The following is a 19,950-nucleotide window of genomic DNA, read 5'->3' on the forward strand; positions in this document are numbered from 1 at the left end:
AGGTTCCATATACATGCATTAATATGTGATATTTGTCTTTCTCTTTCTGACTTGCTTCACTCTAAACAGGCTCTAGGTTCATCTACCTCATTAGAGCTAACTCAAATGCATTCCTTTTTATAGCTGAGTAGTATTCCATTGTGTATATGGACCACTACTTCCTTATCCATTCATCTGCTGATGGACATCTAGGTTGCTTCCATGTCCTAACTGTTGTAAATAGTGCTACAGTGAACATTAGGGTACATGAATGTGTTTTAATTCTGATTTCCTCAGAGTATATGCCCAAGAGTGAGATTGCTGGGTTGTATGGAATTTTATTTCTAGTATTTTAAGGAATCTCCATACTCTTCTCCATGGTGGTTGTATAAGTTTGCATCAACAGTGTAACAGGGTTCCCTTTTTGCCACAGCCTCTCCAGTATTTATTGTTTGTAGAATTTTTGATGATGACCATTCTGACCCATGTGAGATGATGCCTCATTGTGATTTTGATTTGCATTTCTCTAATAATGAGTGATGTTGAGCATCTTTTCTTATGTTTATTAGCCATCTGTATGTCTTCTCTGGAGAAATGTCTGTTTAGGTCTTTTGCCCACCTTTTGATTAAATTGTTCATTTTTCTTGTATTGAAACAGTTCTTCATGAACTGTTTGTATATTTTGGAGATTAATCCTTTGTCAGTTGTTTTGTTTGCTATTGTTTTCTCCCATTCTGAGGGCTGTCTTTTCACCTTGTTTGTAGTTTCCTTAGTTGTGCAAATGCTTTTAAGTTTAATTAGATCTCATTTGCTTATTTTTGTTTTTATTTCCAATACCCTGAAGTGAAAAAGATATTTGATATAGAATTCTAGGCTGACAATTTGAAGTACTTTAAAGATATTGCTACTCTCTTATGTTGTTTCTGATGAGAAATCTGCTCTTCCTTTTATTCTCTGTGCATAAATGTCTTTTTTCCCCCCTCCTATGGCTGCTATAAATTGTTCTCTTTGTCATTAGTTTTGAACAATTTGATTATGGTGTGCCTTGATGTGGTTTTCTTGTTTTGCTTTTGTACTAGGAATTCTGTAAGCTCGATTTTTAGTTTTCACTAATTTTAGTAAACTTTGACCTTTGTTTCTTCTGTCTCCCATTTATTTCAGGGACTCCAGTAATATGAATAGTAGGCTATTTATGGTTGTTCGATACATCTCCATTGTTCTTTTCTGTTCTGAAATTCTTTTTCTCTGTGTGCTTCATTTTATATAGAAGTTAGGCACTGGAAACTAGTGTTTCAATTTAATTTTTTTCTTTTGAAGTCTAATCTCTGTTAATCCTATTCAGTGTAGTTTTTATTTTGACCATTGTAATTTTCACTTGTAGAATTTAAATTCTAATCTATTTTATGTCTTAGTTGTCTCTTACTTTTCAACCATGTGGAATAAATTTATATTAACTTTCAATGCCCTTGTCTTCTGTTTGTTAAATCTGTGTCAGTGCTTTGATTGATAGCTTTTTCTCCTAATTAAGGGTTTTACTTTTTTTCTAGTTTGCATGTCTGACATTCTTTAATTAGATACTGCTGCTGCTGCTGCTAAGTCGCTTCAGTTGTGTCCAACTCTATGCAGCCCCATAGACTCCCCCGTCCCTGGCATTCTCCAGGCAAGAATGCTGGAGTAGGTTGCCATTCCCTTCTCCAGTGTATGAAAGTGAAAGTGAAGTCTGTCAGTCGTGTCCGACTCTTAGCGACCCCATGGACTGCAGCCTACCAGGCTCCTCCATCCATGCGATTTTCCAGGCAAGAGTACTGGAGTGGGGAATTAGATACTAGATATTGAGACTTTTATTTTGTTCCATGGTAGATATTTTTGCATTCATGTAAATGTTCTTGAGTTTTGTTTTGGGAGACAGTTAACTGAATTGGAATCTGGTCCTTTTGATTCCTGTTGATACATGGCAGAAGCCAATACAATATTGTAAAGCAGTTATCCTCCAATTAAAAATAAATTTAAATTAAAAAAGGAGTTTTACTTTTTCAGTTTTAGATATATTTGTATTCCTGAAAGTATTCTTGAATTTTGTTTTAGGACAAGGTTAAATTAATTTAAAACTGGTCCTTTGGACTCTTGCCCTTAATATTTGTTGGGTGGGCTCAGAGCAGCATTTAGTCTAGGGTTTATTTCCCATTCATGAAAAAGGACCTTAATACTCTACCCACTGCTTTCATAATTATGAATTTTTCTAGTCTGCCTATTGGGACCTATTCCTATTACCAGGAATGCTGAATCCTGTTGCTCTAATTCTTTGAGATGTTATTTTCACAACTACAGGTACTTTCTGGTTATTACTCAAGGGGAACTCTCTACACTTTTCTGGAATTCTTTCACTGTGCAGCTCTCCCCTCTTTAGCTGCCTTGTACTCTTAACTGTTTCTCTTTCATTAAGGAGTCCTTCATGCTCTGCATAGGCTCACCCTCCTTGTATTGTAGTCTCAAATCTTTCTTGTGGCGGTAAGGCAAAGTTTCTTAGGAGAGCCAGGATATGCCAGGAATCTGACCTGGGCTGGAAATTTATCTCCTTCTTTGAGGCTTGCACACTATAGGTTTGATACATCATCTTAGCTGTAAATTAGGTTTATGTTGTCTAATTGTGAGTTGTCTTTGCAAAAGAGCATGTGGTCACTTTTTATTCTTCAAATGTAGATAAATGTAATTTTCTGATTATAGTTTCTTGTGTTATCAGTAAGTTACCCATTTAATAAGAAGAATTCCGAATGCATGTAAGAATTAAAGATTTTAAAATTTAAAAAATAAAAAACTAAAATTAAAAAAAAATAAAATAAAAAAAAAAAGAAGAATTCCTCTAGATATGTAGAATTATGACCTGATTATAGTGTCAATTTTTGTTTCTTTTTTTAGAATGAGTATGGGAATATTCGGAGATGGCAATGGGAATATTAGGGGCTTCCCTGATAGCTCAATTGGTAAAGAATCTGCCTGAAATGCGGAAGACCTGGGTTCATCCCTGGGTTGGGAAGATCCCCTGGAGAAGGGAAAGGCTACCCATTCCAGTATTCTGGCCTGGAGAATTCTATGGTCTGTATAGTCCATGGGGTCCCAAAGATTTGGACACGACTGAGTGACTTTCACTTCACTTCCCAGGAATATTAAGTTATGATGAATATTACTTTTATTATTTTTCTCACTGCTACTAGGTCTTTGGTCAGGTATTATAACTGCCATAGGCCATGATGGCATTGTAACACAGTATCTTTAAGTAGTGATTTTTAGGGAAGCATTGAGGCTTTTAAATTTATTATTTCTGTTTGTGCTGATTGCTTTGTGAAGGTCATTTGAAATAACATTTGAATCTTGGTGTTATTTACAACAGCTTACATGTTGTTAATATGTACTTATATTTCATATGCTCTTTGTTTGTCCTATTCAAACAGAAGTAGTCCAGGGGATGAGTCTATCCACGTCTTGAGTGTTGATGAGAAGAACAAGTTAGGAGCCAAAATTATCAAGGCAGAGATGATGGGCAATATGGTAAGGCTTATATTTTGTTCTTTTGGAGAGTAATTACTAAATATTTAACTTCTTACAAGTAATTTTGGCAGTTCCTAAGCTATGGGGATGTAGCATCTTTTGACAATAATGCTGCTTATTCTTTGAAGAGAGTCCTGAGCACTCCTAAGAACAGTATTGTCTACTTCTAAGTAAACTATGTAATTTGTCAAATTTTTGAAATTTATGATTTTAGGGAACTAAATGCTTTAAAATTTTCTTTTTAAGTTGGATATTTGCTTTATTCTTTTATTTATAACTTATGGAACATATTTGAGGGAAATACAGAAATGTCACTTCCTTTGCTTTTTAGTCATATTTTATTAATAATGTGTTACTTTCTTAAATTCCCTTACTTAGGAACTTTAAAATTGAGCTACTAAAAAGAATGGTTAATTAATTTTTTCAAAATTTTAGGCATCATGTTTGTGCCTGACTGTGTTACATGCTTTGTGTAGCTCACTTAATTCCCATGATAATGTTGTGATTTGAGACTTAACCTGAGAATTGAATAGAAATGAAATTATTTGGTAAGAGTGGCATCTATCTATTTATTATTGTCACATTCCTTTTATACAAATACATGTTACACTGCACATGGCAGAATGGCAAAGTCTAGACAGCTTTCTGTGTTCTGAAAAAATTGATTCTCTTGTGGTCATATGTATGTACACATCTCAAATCCAAATGTAAGTCATCTTAAGTAGTCTTCTGTTTTGGTGCAATATGTGACACTCTGAGGTAGAACAAAAAGTGAACAAACCTGATACTTCTATTTTTATCAGTGTGTATCTCTAATAAAAATCATATCTTGCATATGCTATGCTCTCTCTCTTTGAATCTGATCCGTAATGACACTGAACTTAAGCTCAACCCAGAAATTAGTAAGCGAGACAGACCACCACCAACAGCAAGAAAATAACATTTGTGTTTTGAAAGCACAAATAAATCGGTTAAAATAGTGAAAGGAAGGTAACCATGTTAGGAGATTAATCTATGTTAAAAGAAGTGTTCTGTGTTCATGGAACCACTGCAGTGGAGAAAACTGTCTTTGCTTGTCATAGTATTCTATTCATTTAATTTATTTCATTGTGATTTACTGTTTTATATGTTAGTATTTTTGATAAATTTTTATAGATGTCTTAGAATAAAAATGAAATGCATTTAGTTTCTATCTAAATTACCTATCAACAGTAAATAAGGTATTATTTTAATACTATGATGGCTTTCTTTTTAGAAATAACTGAAATTCTGAGCATTGGAAGTTTATAGTATCTAAGGAATTATAAAAATTCCCTTCTTAAGGGTATGCATTTCTTTTATCTTCTCTAAACTATATGTCCTTTAATTATTTACTATCAAAATATAAACAATTTCCATAAGTATTTGAGAATTTTTTAACACAGATGAATTCATTAAAAAGTAATGCATTAGACTGTGAGCCTGGTAAGTGAATTTAGGTGTTAGCTGCTTGAATGTTTAGGGCTTCCCAGGTGGCTCAGTGGTAAAGAATCCACCTGCCAATGCAAGAGATGCAGCTTTGTTCCCTGATCCGGGATGATCCCCTGAAGAAGAAAATGGTAACCCACTCTAGTATTCTTGCCTGGAGAACCCCATGGACAGAGAGCCTGCTGGTCTACAGTCCAGGGGGTCACAAAGTTGGGCATGACTCAGTGACTGAACATCATCATCATCGTATGAATTTGAAATATTCTACAAATGAATTAAACTATATATCACACCTGTTTTTCTTATCTTTTCTATTTGAAGGAATTAGCTGAACAACTTAAAGCCCAACTTGATAAGGCAAATAAATTCCAAGACACTGTAACACAGATGTCATCAAAAACATCTAGGATAGAGGTAAGTAATAACAGTTTGATTATAGGTAGCCAGTTACCTCGTGTAATACTTCTGCTTGACAGTGGTACTATTTAGTGTTAAATGTGTCTGTATCTCTTATTAATGTGTTTGTATATGTTTATGGTTGTTTGCTTGTTTTTAATATTTATTTTCATATGTATTCTCTTATCTTATACCATTGTGTCCTGATGGACAAAAAAGCCTATGTCTAGGGTCAAGGGGGCTTGGTTTTATTCTAGGCTCTGCCATTTACTGACTGACCTTGCACAAGTCAAACTGGTCATTAACTTCTTTCTGTCCAGAATGAGACACTTGAATTTGGTATCCCTCTCATGTAAAATATTTTGTTCTAGGATTCGTTTGCCTGTCTATTGGTCAATAAAACAGATAAGAAAAAATCTGTCTTTGTGGAGTATTATTTGAACAGAAAGAGAGGGATAATAAACTGATAAAGATAATAAACTATATAGCAGTGATAAAGATAATACAGTGATAAAGATAAACTATACAGCATAGTAGAAGGTTACGTATCCTAAGCAGGGTAGAGGGACTCTTGAGTGTCAGTTATGCTGTGTGTTTGTGTGTGTGTGTCTTGGGATGCACAGGCTAATTCTCATTAGAAAAGTGATGACGATGCAAGGCTTGAAATAAGTTAAACCGTGATGTCTGTGTATCTGAGTGAAGAGCACTGTGGACATAAGGAACAGAAGATTGGATGTGTGTCCAGTATTTAGACAAAATAGCAAGGAGACCAGTGTTGCTGGAGTGAAACGCGTGAAGAAGAAGAAAGTGGAAGATCTAGATTAGAGAGTCTGTGGGAGGCCAGATCATATGAAGCTTAGAAGTCAAGGAAGTAGGTTTTTATTCTGGGTGAGAAGTAAAACTGTTTCAGATTTTTGAGCAGAAAATGTGTTTTGACAGAACCATCCTGGCTTTTTTGTTAAGAGTAGATTTAAGGAGAATAGGGCAAACATGGGGTCTAATTAAGCTTTTGCATTAATACACATAAGAAAGAACAGTGAACTTGACTAAGATAGTAGCTGAAGAGATGTTTGAAGTAATTAGATTTTTTATATGCATAAATGTTTTCCATGTATATTTTGAAGGAGAGCTGACTTGATTATTGTGATGGTTTAGATGAGAGAGGAATATGAATTAGTGTTGAGAATCCTTGTATCCGTAGTCATCAAAGATATTTTCTGTTTTGGCAATGTCTTTGTCTGGTTTTGATTATCAGGGTGATGGTGGCTTTATAGAATGAATTTAGGAGTGTTTCTTCCTCTTCAATCTTTTTGAAGTGTTTGAGAAGGATCACTGTAAGCTCTTATTTGTGTATCTGGCAGAATTTCCCAGTGAAACCATCTGGTCCTGGACTTGTTTTTTGCAGGAAGGATTTTTATTTTTACAGATTTGATTTCAGTTCCAGTGAAATTTATCAGTCTTTTCCAAATTATCTACTACATTTTTGTTCAGTTTTGGGAGGTTGTGTGTTTCTGTCCAGTTCTTCTAGGTTGTACACTTTGTTGGCATGTAATTGTTTCTAGTATTTTCTTTTGGTACTTTTGTGTTGTGCAATATTTGTTGTTATTTCTCTGGTTTTATTTCTTCTTTTTTTGGTGGGGAGGGGGGAGGTCCTCTCTTTTCTTAAAGTTCTTGGTCAGAGATTTGTTGATTTTGTTTATTCTTCCAAAGAACCAGCTCTGGGGTTTTTTTTTTTTTTTTTAGTTTTTTATTTTTTAAATTTTAAAATCTTTAATTCTTACATGCATTCCCAAACATGAACCCCCCCTCCCACCTCCCTCCCCATAACATCTTTCTGGGTCATCCCCATGCACCAGCCCCAAGCATGCTGCATCCTGCGTCAGACATAGACTGGCGATTCAATTCACATGATAGTATACATGTTAGAATGTCATTCTCCCAAATCATCCCACCCTCTCCCTCTCCCTCTGAGTCCAAAAGTCCGTTATACACATCTGTGTCTCTTTCCCTGTCTTGCATACAGGGTCGTCATTGCCATCTTCCTAAATTCCATATATATGTGTTAGTATACTGTATTGGTGTTTTTCTTTCTGGCTTACTTCACTCTGTATAATCGGCTCCAGTTTCATCCATCTCATCAGAACTGATTCAAATGAATTCTTTTTAACGGCTGAGTAATATATGACCCAGCAATCCCACTTCTGGGCATACACACCGAGGAAACCAGAATTGAAAGAGACACATGTACCCCAATGTTCATCGCAGCACTGTTTATAATAGCCAGGACATGGAAACAACCTAGATGTCCATCAGCAGATGAATGGATAAGAAAGCTGTGGTACATATACACAATGGAGTATTACCCAGCTCTGGGTTTTATTGATATTTTTCTATTAAAAAATCCTTTATTTATTTATTCTCTGACCTTTATTATTTCCTTCCTTATCCTATCTTTAGGTTTTGTTTGTTGTGTAATTCTTTTAGGTGGCAAGTTGTGTTCCTTATTTGTGATTTTTCTGAGAAAGGTTTGTATTGCTGTGAACTTCTCTGTGCTTTGGCTGCATCCCATAGGTTTTCTCTGGTTGTGTTTTCATTGTATTTATCTCAAGATATTTTTTAACTTCCTCTTGATTTCATCATGACCCTTAGTTTTTAAGTAGTATGTTGTTTAGTCTCCATGTTATTGTTTTTTTTTTCTTAGTTTCTCATTTAATACTTGATTTCTGGTTTCATGCAATTGTGGTCAGAAAAGATGCTTGAAATAATTATTATACTCAAATTTCTTGAGGATTGTTTTGTGTCTTAGTTTATAGTGAATTCTAGAGAGTGAATATAGTGAATTCACACTTGAAAAGAATTTGTATTTTTTGTTTGTTTGTTTTTATATAGAGTCCTGAAAACATAAATGGCATTTAAGTGTTCTATTGTATCATTTAGAATCTCTGTTGCCTTACTGATTTTCTGTTTGGAGGCTCTGTCCATTAATAGGAGTTCCATATCAAGTCTCATACTATTTTTGTATTCCCATCATTTTCTCCCTGTATGTCTGTTAGTATATGTTTATTACTTTGAGTGTTCCTATGTTGGTTGCACATATGTTAATGAGTGTAAGGCTTCCCTTGTGGCTCAGCTGGTAAAGAACCTGCCTGCAGTGTAAGAGACTTGGGTTCAAACCCTGGGTTGGGAAGATCCCTTGGAGAAGGGAAAGGCTACCCACTCCAGTATTCTGGCCTGGAGAATTCCATGGACTATAGTCAGTGGGTTGCAAAGAGTGGGACATGACTGAGTGACTTTCACTTTCACTTTATTATTATATAGGATTCTTCTTAATCTCTCTTTTAGTCTATTAAAGTCTATTTTGTTTGAGAAGAGTGTTGGTACCCCGCTTTCTTGCAGTTATATTTGCATGAACTGTCGTTCTCCAACCCATCATATTCTATCTATATGTGTCTTTTGCCCTAAAGTTGGTTTTCTGCAGGTAGTTTATTGTAGGCTCTTCTTTTATCATCTAGTCAGCCTCTGTGTCTTTTTTTTTTAAATTTATCTTTTTATTGAAGGATAATTGCTTTACAGAATTTTGTTGTTTTTTTGTCAAACCTCAACATGAATCAGCCATAGGTATACATATATCCCCTCCCTTTTGAAACTCCCTCCCATCTCACTCCCCGTCCTACCCTCTAGGTTGAAACAGAACCCCTGTTTGAGTTTCCTGAGCCACACAGCAAATTCCCACTGGCCATCTATTTTACATATGGTAATATAAGTATACATGTTACTCTTTCCATATGTCTCACCCTCTCCTCCCCTCTCCCCATGTCCATAAGTCTATTCTCTATGTTTGTTTCTCCCTTGCTGCCCTGTAAATAAATTCTTCAGTACCATATTTCTAGATTCCATATATATGTGTTAGAATATGATATTTATCTTTCTCTTTTAGATTCACTTCACTCTGTATAGTAGGTTCTAGGTTCATCCACCTCATCAGAACTGACTCAAATCAGTTCCTTTTTATGGCTGAGTAATAGTCTATTGTGTATATATACCAAAACTTTTTTATTCATTCATCTGTTGATGGACGTCTAGGTTGTTTCCATGTCCTAGCTATTGTAAATAGTGCTGCAGTGAACAATGGGATACATGAGTCTTTTTCAATTTTGGTTTCCTCAGGGTATATGCCTAGGAATGGGATTGCTGGGTCATATGATGATTCTGTTCCTAGTTGTTTAAGGAACCTCCATACCGTCTTCCATAGTGGATTCCTCAATTTACATTCCCACCAACAGTGCAAGAGTGCTCCCTTTTCTCCGCACCCTCTCCAGCATTTATTGTTTGTAAACTTTTTGATGATGGCCATTCTGACCAGTGTGAGGTGATATCTCACTGTGGTTTTAATTTACATTTCTCTAGTAATGAGCGATGTTGAACATCTTTCCATGTGTTTGTTAGCCATCTGTATGTTTTGGAGAAATGTCTGCTTAGGTCTTTTTCCCACTTTTTGATTGGGTTGTTTGTTTTTCTAGCATTGAGTTGTATGAGCTGCTTGTATATTTTGGAAATTAATCCTTTGTCAGTTATTTCCTTTGCTGTTATTTTCTCCCATTCTGAGGGTTTTTTTTTTAATTTTTCCACCTTGCTTATAGTTGCCTCTGCTGTACAAAAGCTTTTAAGTTTAATCAGGTCCCACTTATTTACTTTTGTTTTTATTGCTATTACTCTGGGAGGTGGATCATAGAGGATCTTGCTTTGATTTATGTCATCAAGTGTTCTGCCTATGTTTTCCTCCAAGAGTTTTATAGTTTCTGGTCTTACATTTAGGTCTTTAATCCATTTTGAATTTATTTTTGTGTATGCTATTAGGAAGTGTTCTAATTTCATCCTTTTATATATAGCTGTGCAGTTTTTGCAGCTCCATTTGTTGAAGAGTCTGTCTTTGCCCCATTGTATATTCTTGCCTCCTTTGTCAAAAATAAGGTACCCATAGGTGCATGGGTTTATTTCTGGGCTTTCTGTCTTGTTCCCTTGGTCTATATTTTTGTGCCAGCACCATACTGTCTTGATGACTGTAGCTTTGTAGTATAATCTGAAGTCAGGAAGGTTGATTCCTCCATCTCCATTCTTCTTTCGCAAGACTGCTTTGACTGTTTGGGGTCTTTTGTGTTTCCATTTGAATTATGAAACTTTTTGTTCTAGTTCTGTGAAAAATGTCATTGGTAATTTGATAGGGATCGCATTGAATCTGTAGATTGCATTTAGTAGTATAGTCATTTTCAGAATATTGATTCTTCTTACCCAGAAACATGGAATATCTCTCCATCTGTTTATGTCATCTTTGATTTCTTTCATCAGTTTCTTATAATTTTCTGTGTACACTTCTTTTGTCCCCTTAGGTAAATTTATTCCTAGATGTTTAATTCTTTTTGTTGCAGTGGTGAATGGGATTGATTCTTTAATTTCTCTTTCTGATTTTTCATTGTTAGTATATAGAAATGCAAGTGATTTCTGTGTATTGATTTTGTATCCTGCAGCTTTGCTAAATTCACTGATTATCTCTGATAATTGTCTGATAACTATCTTTATCTCTAGTAATTTTCTGATACTATCTTTAGGGTTCTCTATGTGCAGTATCATGTCATGTACAAACAATGAGAGCTTTATTTCTTCTTTTCTGATCTTGATTTGTTTTATTTCTATTTCTTCTCTGATTGCTATAGCTAGGACTTCCAAAACTGTGTTGAATAATAGTGGTGAAAGTGGACACCCTTGTCTTGTTCCTGATGTTATGGGGAATGCTTTCAGTTTTTCACCATTGAGAATAATATTTGCTGTGGGTAGATCATATATGGTCTTTATTATATTGAGATAGGTTCCTTCTGTGCCCATTTTTTAAGTAGTTTTAATTGTAAATGGGTGTTGAATTTTGTCATAGTCTTTTTCTGCATCTATTGAGATTATCATATGGTTTTTATCTTTCAATTTGTTAATATGGTATATCACATTAATTGATTTGCATATATTGAAGAATCCTTGCATGCCTGGAATAAGCTCAAGTTGATCATGGTTAGTGAGCTTTTTGATGTGTTGTTGAATTCTTTTTGCTAAAATTTTAATGAGGATTTTTGCATCTGTGTTCACCAGTGATATTGGCCTGTAGTTTTCTTTTTTTGTGTTGTCTGTGTCTGGTTTCAGGGTGATGGTGCCCTAGTAGAATGAGTTTGTATGTGTTCCTTCCTCTGCAGTTTTTTGAAAGAATTTTAGAAATCCTTCTAATGCCTATCTAGGCATTAGCTCTTCTCTAAATGTTTGATAGAATTCTCCTGTGAAGCTGTTTGGTCCTGGGCTTTTGTTTTTTTGGGAGATTTTTTGGTTACAGCTTTGATTTCAGTGCTTGTAATTGGGTTGTTCATAATTTCTATCTCTTCCTGATACAGTCTTGGGAATTAGCTTTTCTAAGAATCTGTCCATTTCTTCCAGGTTATCTATTTTATTGCCATATAGTTGGTCATAATAGCCTCATAATCCTTTGTATTTCTGCATTTTCTGTTGTAACCTCTCCTTTTTCGTTTCTAATTTTGTTGATTTGATTCTTCTCTCTTATTTTCTTGATCAGTCTGGTTAAAGGTTTGTCAATTTTGTTTATCTTCTCCAAGAACCGGTTTTTAGTTTTATTAATCTTTAGTGTTGTTTCTTTCATTTCTTTTTCATTTATTTCTGCTTGGATTATTAAAATTTTTTTCCTCTGCTAATTCTGGTTTTTTTTTTTTTTTTTTGGTTCTTTTCCCAGTTGTTTTAGGTGTAAAGTTAAGTTGTCCATTCGATGTTTTTCTTGTTTCTTGAGGCAGGATTGTATTGCTGTAAACTACCCCTTAGAACTGCTTTTGCTGCATCCCATAGGTTTTGAGTTGTCATGTTTTCATTGTCATTTGTTTCTAAGAATTTTTTAATTTCCCTTTTGATTTCTTCAATAACTTGTTGGTTGTTTAGAAACATATTGTTTAATCTCCATGTGTTTGTGTTTTTTATAGTTCTTTTCTTGTAGTTGATATCTAGTCTCATAGCATTGTGGTCAGAAAAGATGCTTGATACAAATTTCATTTTTCTTAAGTTTACTGAGGTTTGATTTGTGACCCAAGATGTGGGTCTATCCTGGAGAATGTTCTCTGTGCACTTGAGAAGAAGGTGTATTCTTCTGCATCTGGATGGAATGTCTTGAAGATATCAGTGAGATCCATCTCATCTAATGTATCAATTAAGACTTGTATTTCCTTATTAATTTTGTTTTGATGAACTATCCATTGTTGTGAGTGGGGTGTTAAAATCTATTATTGTGTTACTGTCAATTTCTCCTTTTATGTCTGTTAATGTTTGTTTTATGTACTGAGGTGCTCCTATCTTGGGTGCATAGGTATTTACAATTATAGCTTCTTCTTGGATTGATCCCTTGATCATTATGTAGTGTCCTGTCTTACCTCGTGTAACATTCTTCATTTTAAGGTCTACTTTGTCTGATATGAGGATTGCTACTCCACTTTCTTTTGCTTTCCATTTGCATGGAATATGTTTTTCCATCCTCTCAGTGTCAGTCCCTATGTCTCCTTGGGTCTGAAGTGGGTTTCTTTTAGCCAGCATATATATGGGTCGTGTTTTTGTATCCATTCAGCCAGTCTGTGTCTTTTGGTTGGAACATTTAATCTGTTTACATTTAAAGTAATCATTGATATATATGTTCCTATTGCCATTTTCTTCATTGTTTGGGGTTGATTTTGTAGATCTTTTTCTTCTCTTGCATTTCTTGACTATATAAGCCTCTTTAACATTTGTTGTAAAGCTAGTTTGGTGGTACTGAATCCTCTTAACTTTTGCTTGTCTGAAAAGCTTTTGATTTCTCCATCAGTTTAGAATGATATACTTGGTTTTACTCTGGTACAGTAATCTTGGTTGTAGATTTTTCCCTTTCAGTACTTTACATATATTCTGCCATTTCCTTCTGCCTTGAAGAGTTTCTGCTGCAAGATCAGCTGGTAAATGTATGGGGTTTTCCTTGTGTATTACTTGTTGCTTTTCCACTGCTGCTTTTAATATTCTTTCTTTGTGTTTAATCTTAGTTTGATTAGTATGTGTCTTAGCATGTTTCTCCTTTGGTTTATCCTGTATGGGACCCTTTGTGCCTTTTGGACTTGATTGACTATTTCCTTTTCCATGTTGGGGAAATGTTCACCTATAATCTTTTCAAAAAATTTCTCATACCCTTTCTTTTTCTCTTCTTCTTCTGAGACCCCTATATTTTGAATGTTGGTGCGTTTGATACTGTCCCAGAATTCTCTGAGACTATCCTGAGTTCTTTTCATTCTTTTTACTTTTTCTGCTCTTCAGAAGTTATTTCCATGATTTTATCTTCCATCTCACTGATTTGTTCTTCTGCTTCAGATATTCTGCTTTTGATTCCTTCCAGAGTATTTTTAATTTCAGTAATTGTGTTGTTTGTCTCTATATGGTTATTCTTTAGTTCTTCTGGGTCTTTGTTAATTGATTCTTGCATTTTCTCCTTTCTACTTTCAAGAATTTTGATCATCTTTTCTATCATTATACCAAATCCTTTTTCAGGTAGTTTGTGTATTTCCTGGTCATTTATTTGGACTTCTGTTTCTAGTTTGTTCCTTCATTTATGCAGTATTTCTCTGCCTTTTCATTATTTTTTTTTAACTTATTGTGTTTGAGGTCTTCTTTCCCCAGTCTTCAAGGTTGAGTTATTTCTTCCTTTTGGTTTCTGCCCTCCTAAGGTTGGTCCAGTGGTTTGTGTAAGCTTCCTATAGGGTGAGATTTGTGCTGATTTTTTTTTTTTTTTTTGCTTTTTCCTCTGATGGGCAAGGCTGAGTGAGGTGGTAATCCTGTCTGCTGATGATTGGGTTTGTATTTTTTTGTTGTTGTTTGGATGAGGTGTCCTGCAAAGGGTGCTATTGGTGGTTGGATGATGCTGGTTCTTGTATTCAAGTGGTTTCACTTGTGGGAGTTCTAACTATTTGATACTTCCTAGGGTTACTTCTCTGGTAGTCTCGGGTCTCGGAGTTAATGCTCCCACTCTAAAGGCTCAGAGCTTGATCTCTTAGCTGCAGGTCTTTTGGAATCTGAGACTGAGCCACATCAGCTTTCTGCCAAGTTTGTTTTTGTTGTCCTGGTTTCCAGCATGCTGGGCTTCTTGTCAATTCCACTGTGCTGGATTTCTTTTGTGTTTGACTTCCATAGCATGAGCTATTGCCAAATTTGGCTTCTGCCATGCTTGGTCTCTGCCTTGCAGGGGCTGAGCTGAGGTTATTTCAGCCAGGTTACATCCAGCTCACAGCACCAGATACATTGGGGGAGTGTTTTAATTTCCTCAGTTCTGTCTTGCAGCAGCAAAGATTTGAAACAGTGGACCAGTGTTAACAGCTTGGTTACAGCTCAGAGAGCACGCTTACTTTTTCAAGCATCAGAACCTTCTGGTTTAGTTTCTTTTTGATGCTCACATCTCTTCAGATTTTCTGCTGTTGATTTGTCACTGTGGAAATTCTCACCACCTGCTAAGCCTGCCCACCAGCCCACAGCACCTCCCCAGGGCTGCCAGGCCCACACATCTCTCTTTGAGATCTTGGGTCTTCTTTACTTTCATTACTCTAAATTTTTTTTCATATAAATTTCTTGTCTCCTCTTTATTTGGTTGTTCTAGTAGGTTTTTATCTTTGTCCTTCACTTACAAGGTTGAAGGTATCTGTAAGCTGAGATATCCTTTAAAATAGGACACTATTAATTAATACTAGTTGATTAATAGTGAAAATACATAATATTGTGTGTGCATGTAAATTTGAAAATTTGGATGCGTTTTTTTCCCTTTCTGTTTCAACAGGGAAAGTAAATCTCTAGTAGTGAAATTGAAATAGTTATTTAAATAATTAATTCTCTTTGGAGAGATAGACTGAAATGCAAATAATTTGCTTAGTCTTGTTTTGAATTGATTTTTAATGAAGTTGTTAGCTAGTATACTTTATGTCATTTTTTTATTAGGACCTTTTCAGTAAAATTCTGTTTTTATCATAGAATGCAGTTTGGTGTATATTCAATAAAAGTTCATGGGAATAACTTCTTTTGAAAAGTAGAAGTAAAAATCATTTGAGGACTGTTAATTGAAAGAATAGAAGTTACGAGGAATACCATTGTGGTAGATGATTCAACAGGTTCATTCTGTCATTTAATTGCTTTCAAGATTTGGTAGGGTCTTTATTCTTTTTTTTGTACCTTAAGCCTGTACAGTCTTTGTCAGTATACTTCAGTTATAGTTTGCAGGGGACAAGATGTAGAATTTCAGTCTCCTTTTACTATGATAGAATTGCTATTCTTTTTTTTTTTTTAATTTTTTATTGTAGCGTAGTTGATTAACAATGTTGTGTTAGTTTCTAGTGTACAGCAGACTGATTCAGTTTATACATATACATGTGTCAGTTCTTTTTGAAATTCTTTTCTGATTTAGTTTATTACTGAATATTTAGCAGAGTTCTCTATGCTATAGTAGTTCCTTGTTGGTTATCTGTTTTAAAAGTAGTGCATATATGTCAGTCCCAAGCTCCCAATCTATCTCTTCTGCCTGCCCTTCCCTACTGGTAACCATAAGCTTGTTCTCTAAATCTCTGACTCTGTTTCTGTTTTGTAAATAAATTTGTTGGTGCCCCCCTCTTTTTTTTTTTTTTTTAGGATTCCACATATAAGCAGTATTACATGTATTGTTTTTTCAGTGTCTAACTTATTTCACTCAGTATGACGTTCTCTAGGTCTATCTGTTTTGCTGCAAATTGCATTTTTTTAAATTGCTAAGTGATATTCTACTCTATATGTGTATCAAATGGTCTTATCCATGCTTTTGTTGATAGACATTTAGGTTACTTCCATGTCTTTGCTATTGTAAATAGTGGTGCAGTGTATATTGGGGTACATGTGTCTTTTTGAATTATGGTTTTCTCAGTTTATATGCCCAGAAGTGGGATTGCTGGCTCATATGGTGATTCTGTTTTTAGATTTTAGAGGAATCTACATACTTTTCTCCATAGTGGCTATATCAATTTACATTCCCACCAACAGTGCCTATACTTTCTCCAGCTTTTACTATTTGCAGATTTTTTGATAATGGCTATTTTGACTGGTGTGAAGTGACATCTCATTGTAGTTTTGATTTGCATTTTTCTAGTAATTAGCTGTGTTCAGCATCTTTTCAAACGTGCTTCTTTACCATCTTTATGTCTTCTTTGGAGAAATGTCTGTTTAAGACATGTACCCTTTTTTGATTTTGTGTGTGTGTGTGTGTGTATGTATGTGTGTGTGTATTTTAATATTGAGCCACATGAGCTGCTTGTAAAATTTGGAGATTAATCCCTTACTGGTCTCATTGTTTGCAAATATTTTCTCCCATTCTGTTGGTTTTCATATTACTCTGGGAGACAGCCTCAGGAAGATAGTACTGTGATTTACTTTAAAGAGTGTTCTGCCTATGGTTTCCTCTAAGTCTTTTTATAGAATCTGGTCTTACATTTATGTTTATAGTCATGTTGAGTTTATTTTTGTGTATGGTGGTAAAGAATGTTCCAGTTTCCTTGTTTTACATGTAGCTGCTCCGTTTTCTTGGGAACATTTTTTGAAGAGAGCATCTTCCTTCCCTTATATAGTCTTGCCCCCGTTGTAATAGAGTAATTGACCATAGATGTGTGGGTTTATCTGTGGGGTTTTTATCCTGTTCCATTGATCTGTATTTCTATTTTTATGCCAGTACCATTTTTTGATGTCTGTAGCTTTGTAGTGTAGTCTGAAGTCAAGGATTCTGATTCCTCCAGCACCATTTTTCTTTCTCAAGATTCATTTTGCTTTTCAAGGTCTTTTGTGTTTCCATACAAATAATTTTCTTTTCTTTTTGTTGTAAAAAAATGCCTTTGGTAATTTGGTAGGAATTGCATTCAATCTTTATAGATTGACTTATGCAGTATTGTCATTTTGACAGTATTGATTCTTTCAAACCAAGAATGTGGCATATGTTCTCATCTGTTTGTATAATCTTTGATTTCTTTTGTCATTGTCTTGTTTTTGAAATGTACGTCTATTGTCTCCTTGGGTTGCTTTATTCCTGCATGTTTGTTTCTTTTTCATGTATTGATAAGTGGGATTGTTTCTTTAATTTCCCTTTCTGTTTTTAGTGTGTAGATATGTAACAAATTCCTGTGTTTTAATTTTGTATACTATTACTTTACCAATCATTGATGAACTTTAGAAGTTCTCTGGTAGCATCTTTAAGATTTTCTATGTATAGTATCATGTCATCTGTAAACAGTGATGGTTTAATTTCTTCTTTTCCAATCTGGATTTCTTTCATTTCTTTTTCTTCTTCAGTTGCGGTGGCTTAGATTTCCAAAACTGTGTTGAATGAAAGTGGCAAAAGTGGACATCCTTGTCTTGTTACTCATCTTAGAAGAAATGCTTTCAGCTTTGCACACATAAGTGTAATAATGTTGGCTGTAGGTTTGTCATAATTGGTTTTTATTATGTTGAGACATGTTTCATCTATGCCCACTTTCTGGAAGGTTTTCTTGTTTTTTATCATAGATTGGTGTTGAATTTTGTCAAAAGCTTTTTCTACACCTGTTGATATGTCTGTATAGTTTTTATTCTTAAGTTTGTTGATGTATCACTGATTAATTTGAAAATATTAAACATTATTTACAACCTTGGGAGAAATCCCACTTGGTCATGGTGTATGATCCTTTTATTATTTTGTTGGATTCAGCTTGCTAGTATTTTGTTGAGGATTTTTGTGTCTATGTTCATCAGTGATATTGGCCCATAATTTTCTCTTTTTTTGTAGTCATCTGTGTCTCATTTTGGCATTATGGTTGTGGTGGTGTCATAGAATGCTTTTGGGACTGTTCCTTTGCAGTTTTTCAAAATAGTTTTAGAATAGATGTTAACTCTTTGCTAAATGTAGACATTAACTCTTCTCTAAATGTTTGGTAGAATTTGCCTATGAAGCCATTTGTTGCTGGAGTTTTGTTTGTTGGAAGATTTTTAATTATAATTTTAATCCATTACTTGTAATTAGTCTGTTCATATTTCTACTTCTACTATGGACAAAGATTCTTGGGAGATTGTACCTTTCTAAGAATGTCTTCATTTCTTCTAACTTGTCCATATTATTGGCATCCAGTTGCTTGAGGCAGTCTCTTACGAGAGTTTTAATTTTTGTAATCCATTGTAACTTCTTTTTTATTTCTAATTTTATTGATTTGAACCCATTCCCTCTTTTTCTTGATGCGTCTGGCTAAAGGTTTATCGGTTTTGTTTTCAAAGAACCAGGTTTTAGTTTTATTGATCTTTCAATTTTTTAAAATTTTTATTTCATTTCTGCCCTGATCTTTATAGTTTCTTTCCTTCTACTAACTTTGAGTTTTGTTTGTCCGTCTTTTTCTGGTTGTTTTCATTGTAAGATTAGATTGTTTATTTGTAGGTTTTCCTTTTTCCTGCCGTAAGATTGTATTATCTTAAACTTCTCTCTTAGAACTTCTTTTCTCACATCCCACAGGTTTTGGATGGTTGGGCTTCATTTTCCTTTGTCTCTAGATATTTTTTATTTCCTGTTTGATTTCTTCATTGATCCATTGGTTGTTTAGCAACATATTGTTTAGCCTGCATGTATTTGTGTTTTTTAGATTTTTTTTCTTGTGTTAATATCCAATCTCATAGTGTTGTGGTAAGAAAAGATGCTTGATATGATTTTAGTTTTGTTAAGTTTACTGAGGCTTGATTTGTGATCAATGATGTGATCTCTTCTGGGGCATGTTCTTATGTAATTGAGAAGAAAATATATTCTACTGCTTTTGAATGCAATTCTCTATAAATACCAGCTAAGTCTATGCAGTGTAATCTGTCATTTAAGGCTTGTATTTCTTTTTGATCTTCTGTCTGGATGATCTGTTAATTGAGGAAAGAGTAAAAGTTTCCTAGTATTGTTGTTTTGTTGATTTCTGCTTTTATGACTGTTAATATCTATATTATTGGGGTGCTCCTACAGTAGATACATGTATATTTATAATTTTTATGTCTTCTTGGATTGATCATTATGTAGTGTCCTTTCTTGTCTCTTGTAACAGTCTGTAATTTAAAGTCTGTTTTGTCTGATACGAGTATTGCTACTCCAGCTTTCTTTTGATTACCATTTCCATGGAATACCTGTTTCCATCTTCTTGCTTTTAGCTTGTACATGTTCCTAGATCTGAAGTAGGTCTTTGTAGACAGCATATATACTGATCTGTTTTTTAATATCCATTCAACCAATCTTTGTTTTTGTTGAAGTATTTATCCCATTAACATTTAAGATAATCATTGATACATATTTCCTGTTATTATTGTTTTTCAGTCACTAAGTTGTGTCTGACTCTTGCAACCCCATGGACAGTATAGCACGCCAGGGACCTCTGTCTTCCACTATCTCCCAGAGTTTGCTCAAATTCTTGTTCATTGAGTTGGTGATGCTATCTAACAATCTTATCCTCAGCCACC

General features: G+C 34.6%; 1 protein-coding gene across 2 annotated transcripts in view; it reads left to right on the plus strand.

Annotated features, from left to right (window-relative positions):
- The window catches only part of CWF19L2 (CWF19 like cell cycle control factor 2), a 155,464-nt gene that overhangs the window by 71,553 nt on the left and 63,961 nt on the right, over positions 1-19,950 (plus strand). For both annotated transcript variants that reach the window (XM_069554927.1, XM_069554926.1), the window contains 2 exons: positions 3,429-3,525; positions 5,314-5,406. In XM_069554927.1, the coding sequence (XP_069411028.1) occupies positions 3,429-3,525; positions 5,314-5,406 (190 nt within the window). The remainder of the gene's footprint in view (positions 1-3,428; positions 3,526-5,313; positions 5,407-19,950) is intronic.

The sequence above is a fragment of the Ovis canadensis genome, chromosome 15, assembly GCF_042477335.2.
Source record: "Ovis canadensis isolate MfBH-ARS-UI-01 breed Bighorn chromosome 15, ARS-UI_OviCan_v2, whole genome shotgun sequence".
NCBI classification, from domain to species: domain Eukaryota; kingdom Metazoa; phylum Chordata; class Mammalia; order Artiodactyla; family Bovidae; genus Ovis; species Ovis canadensis.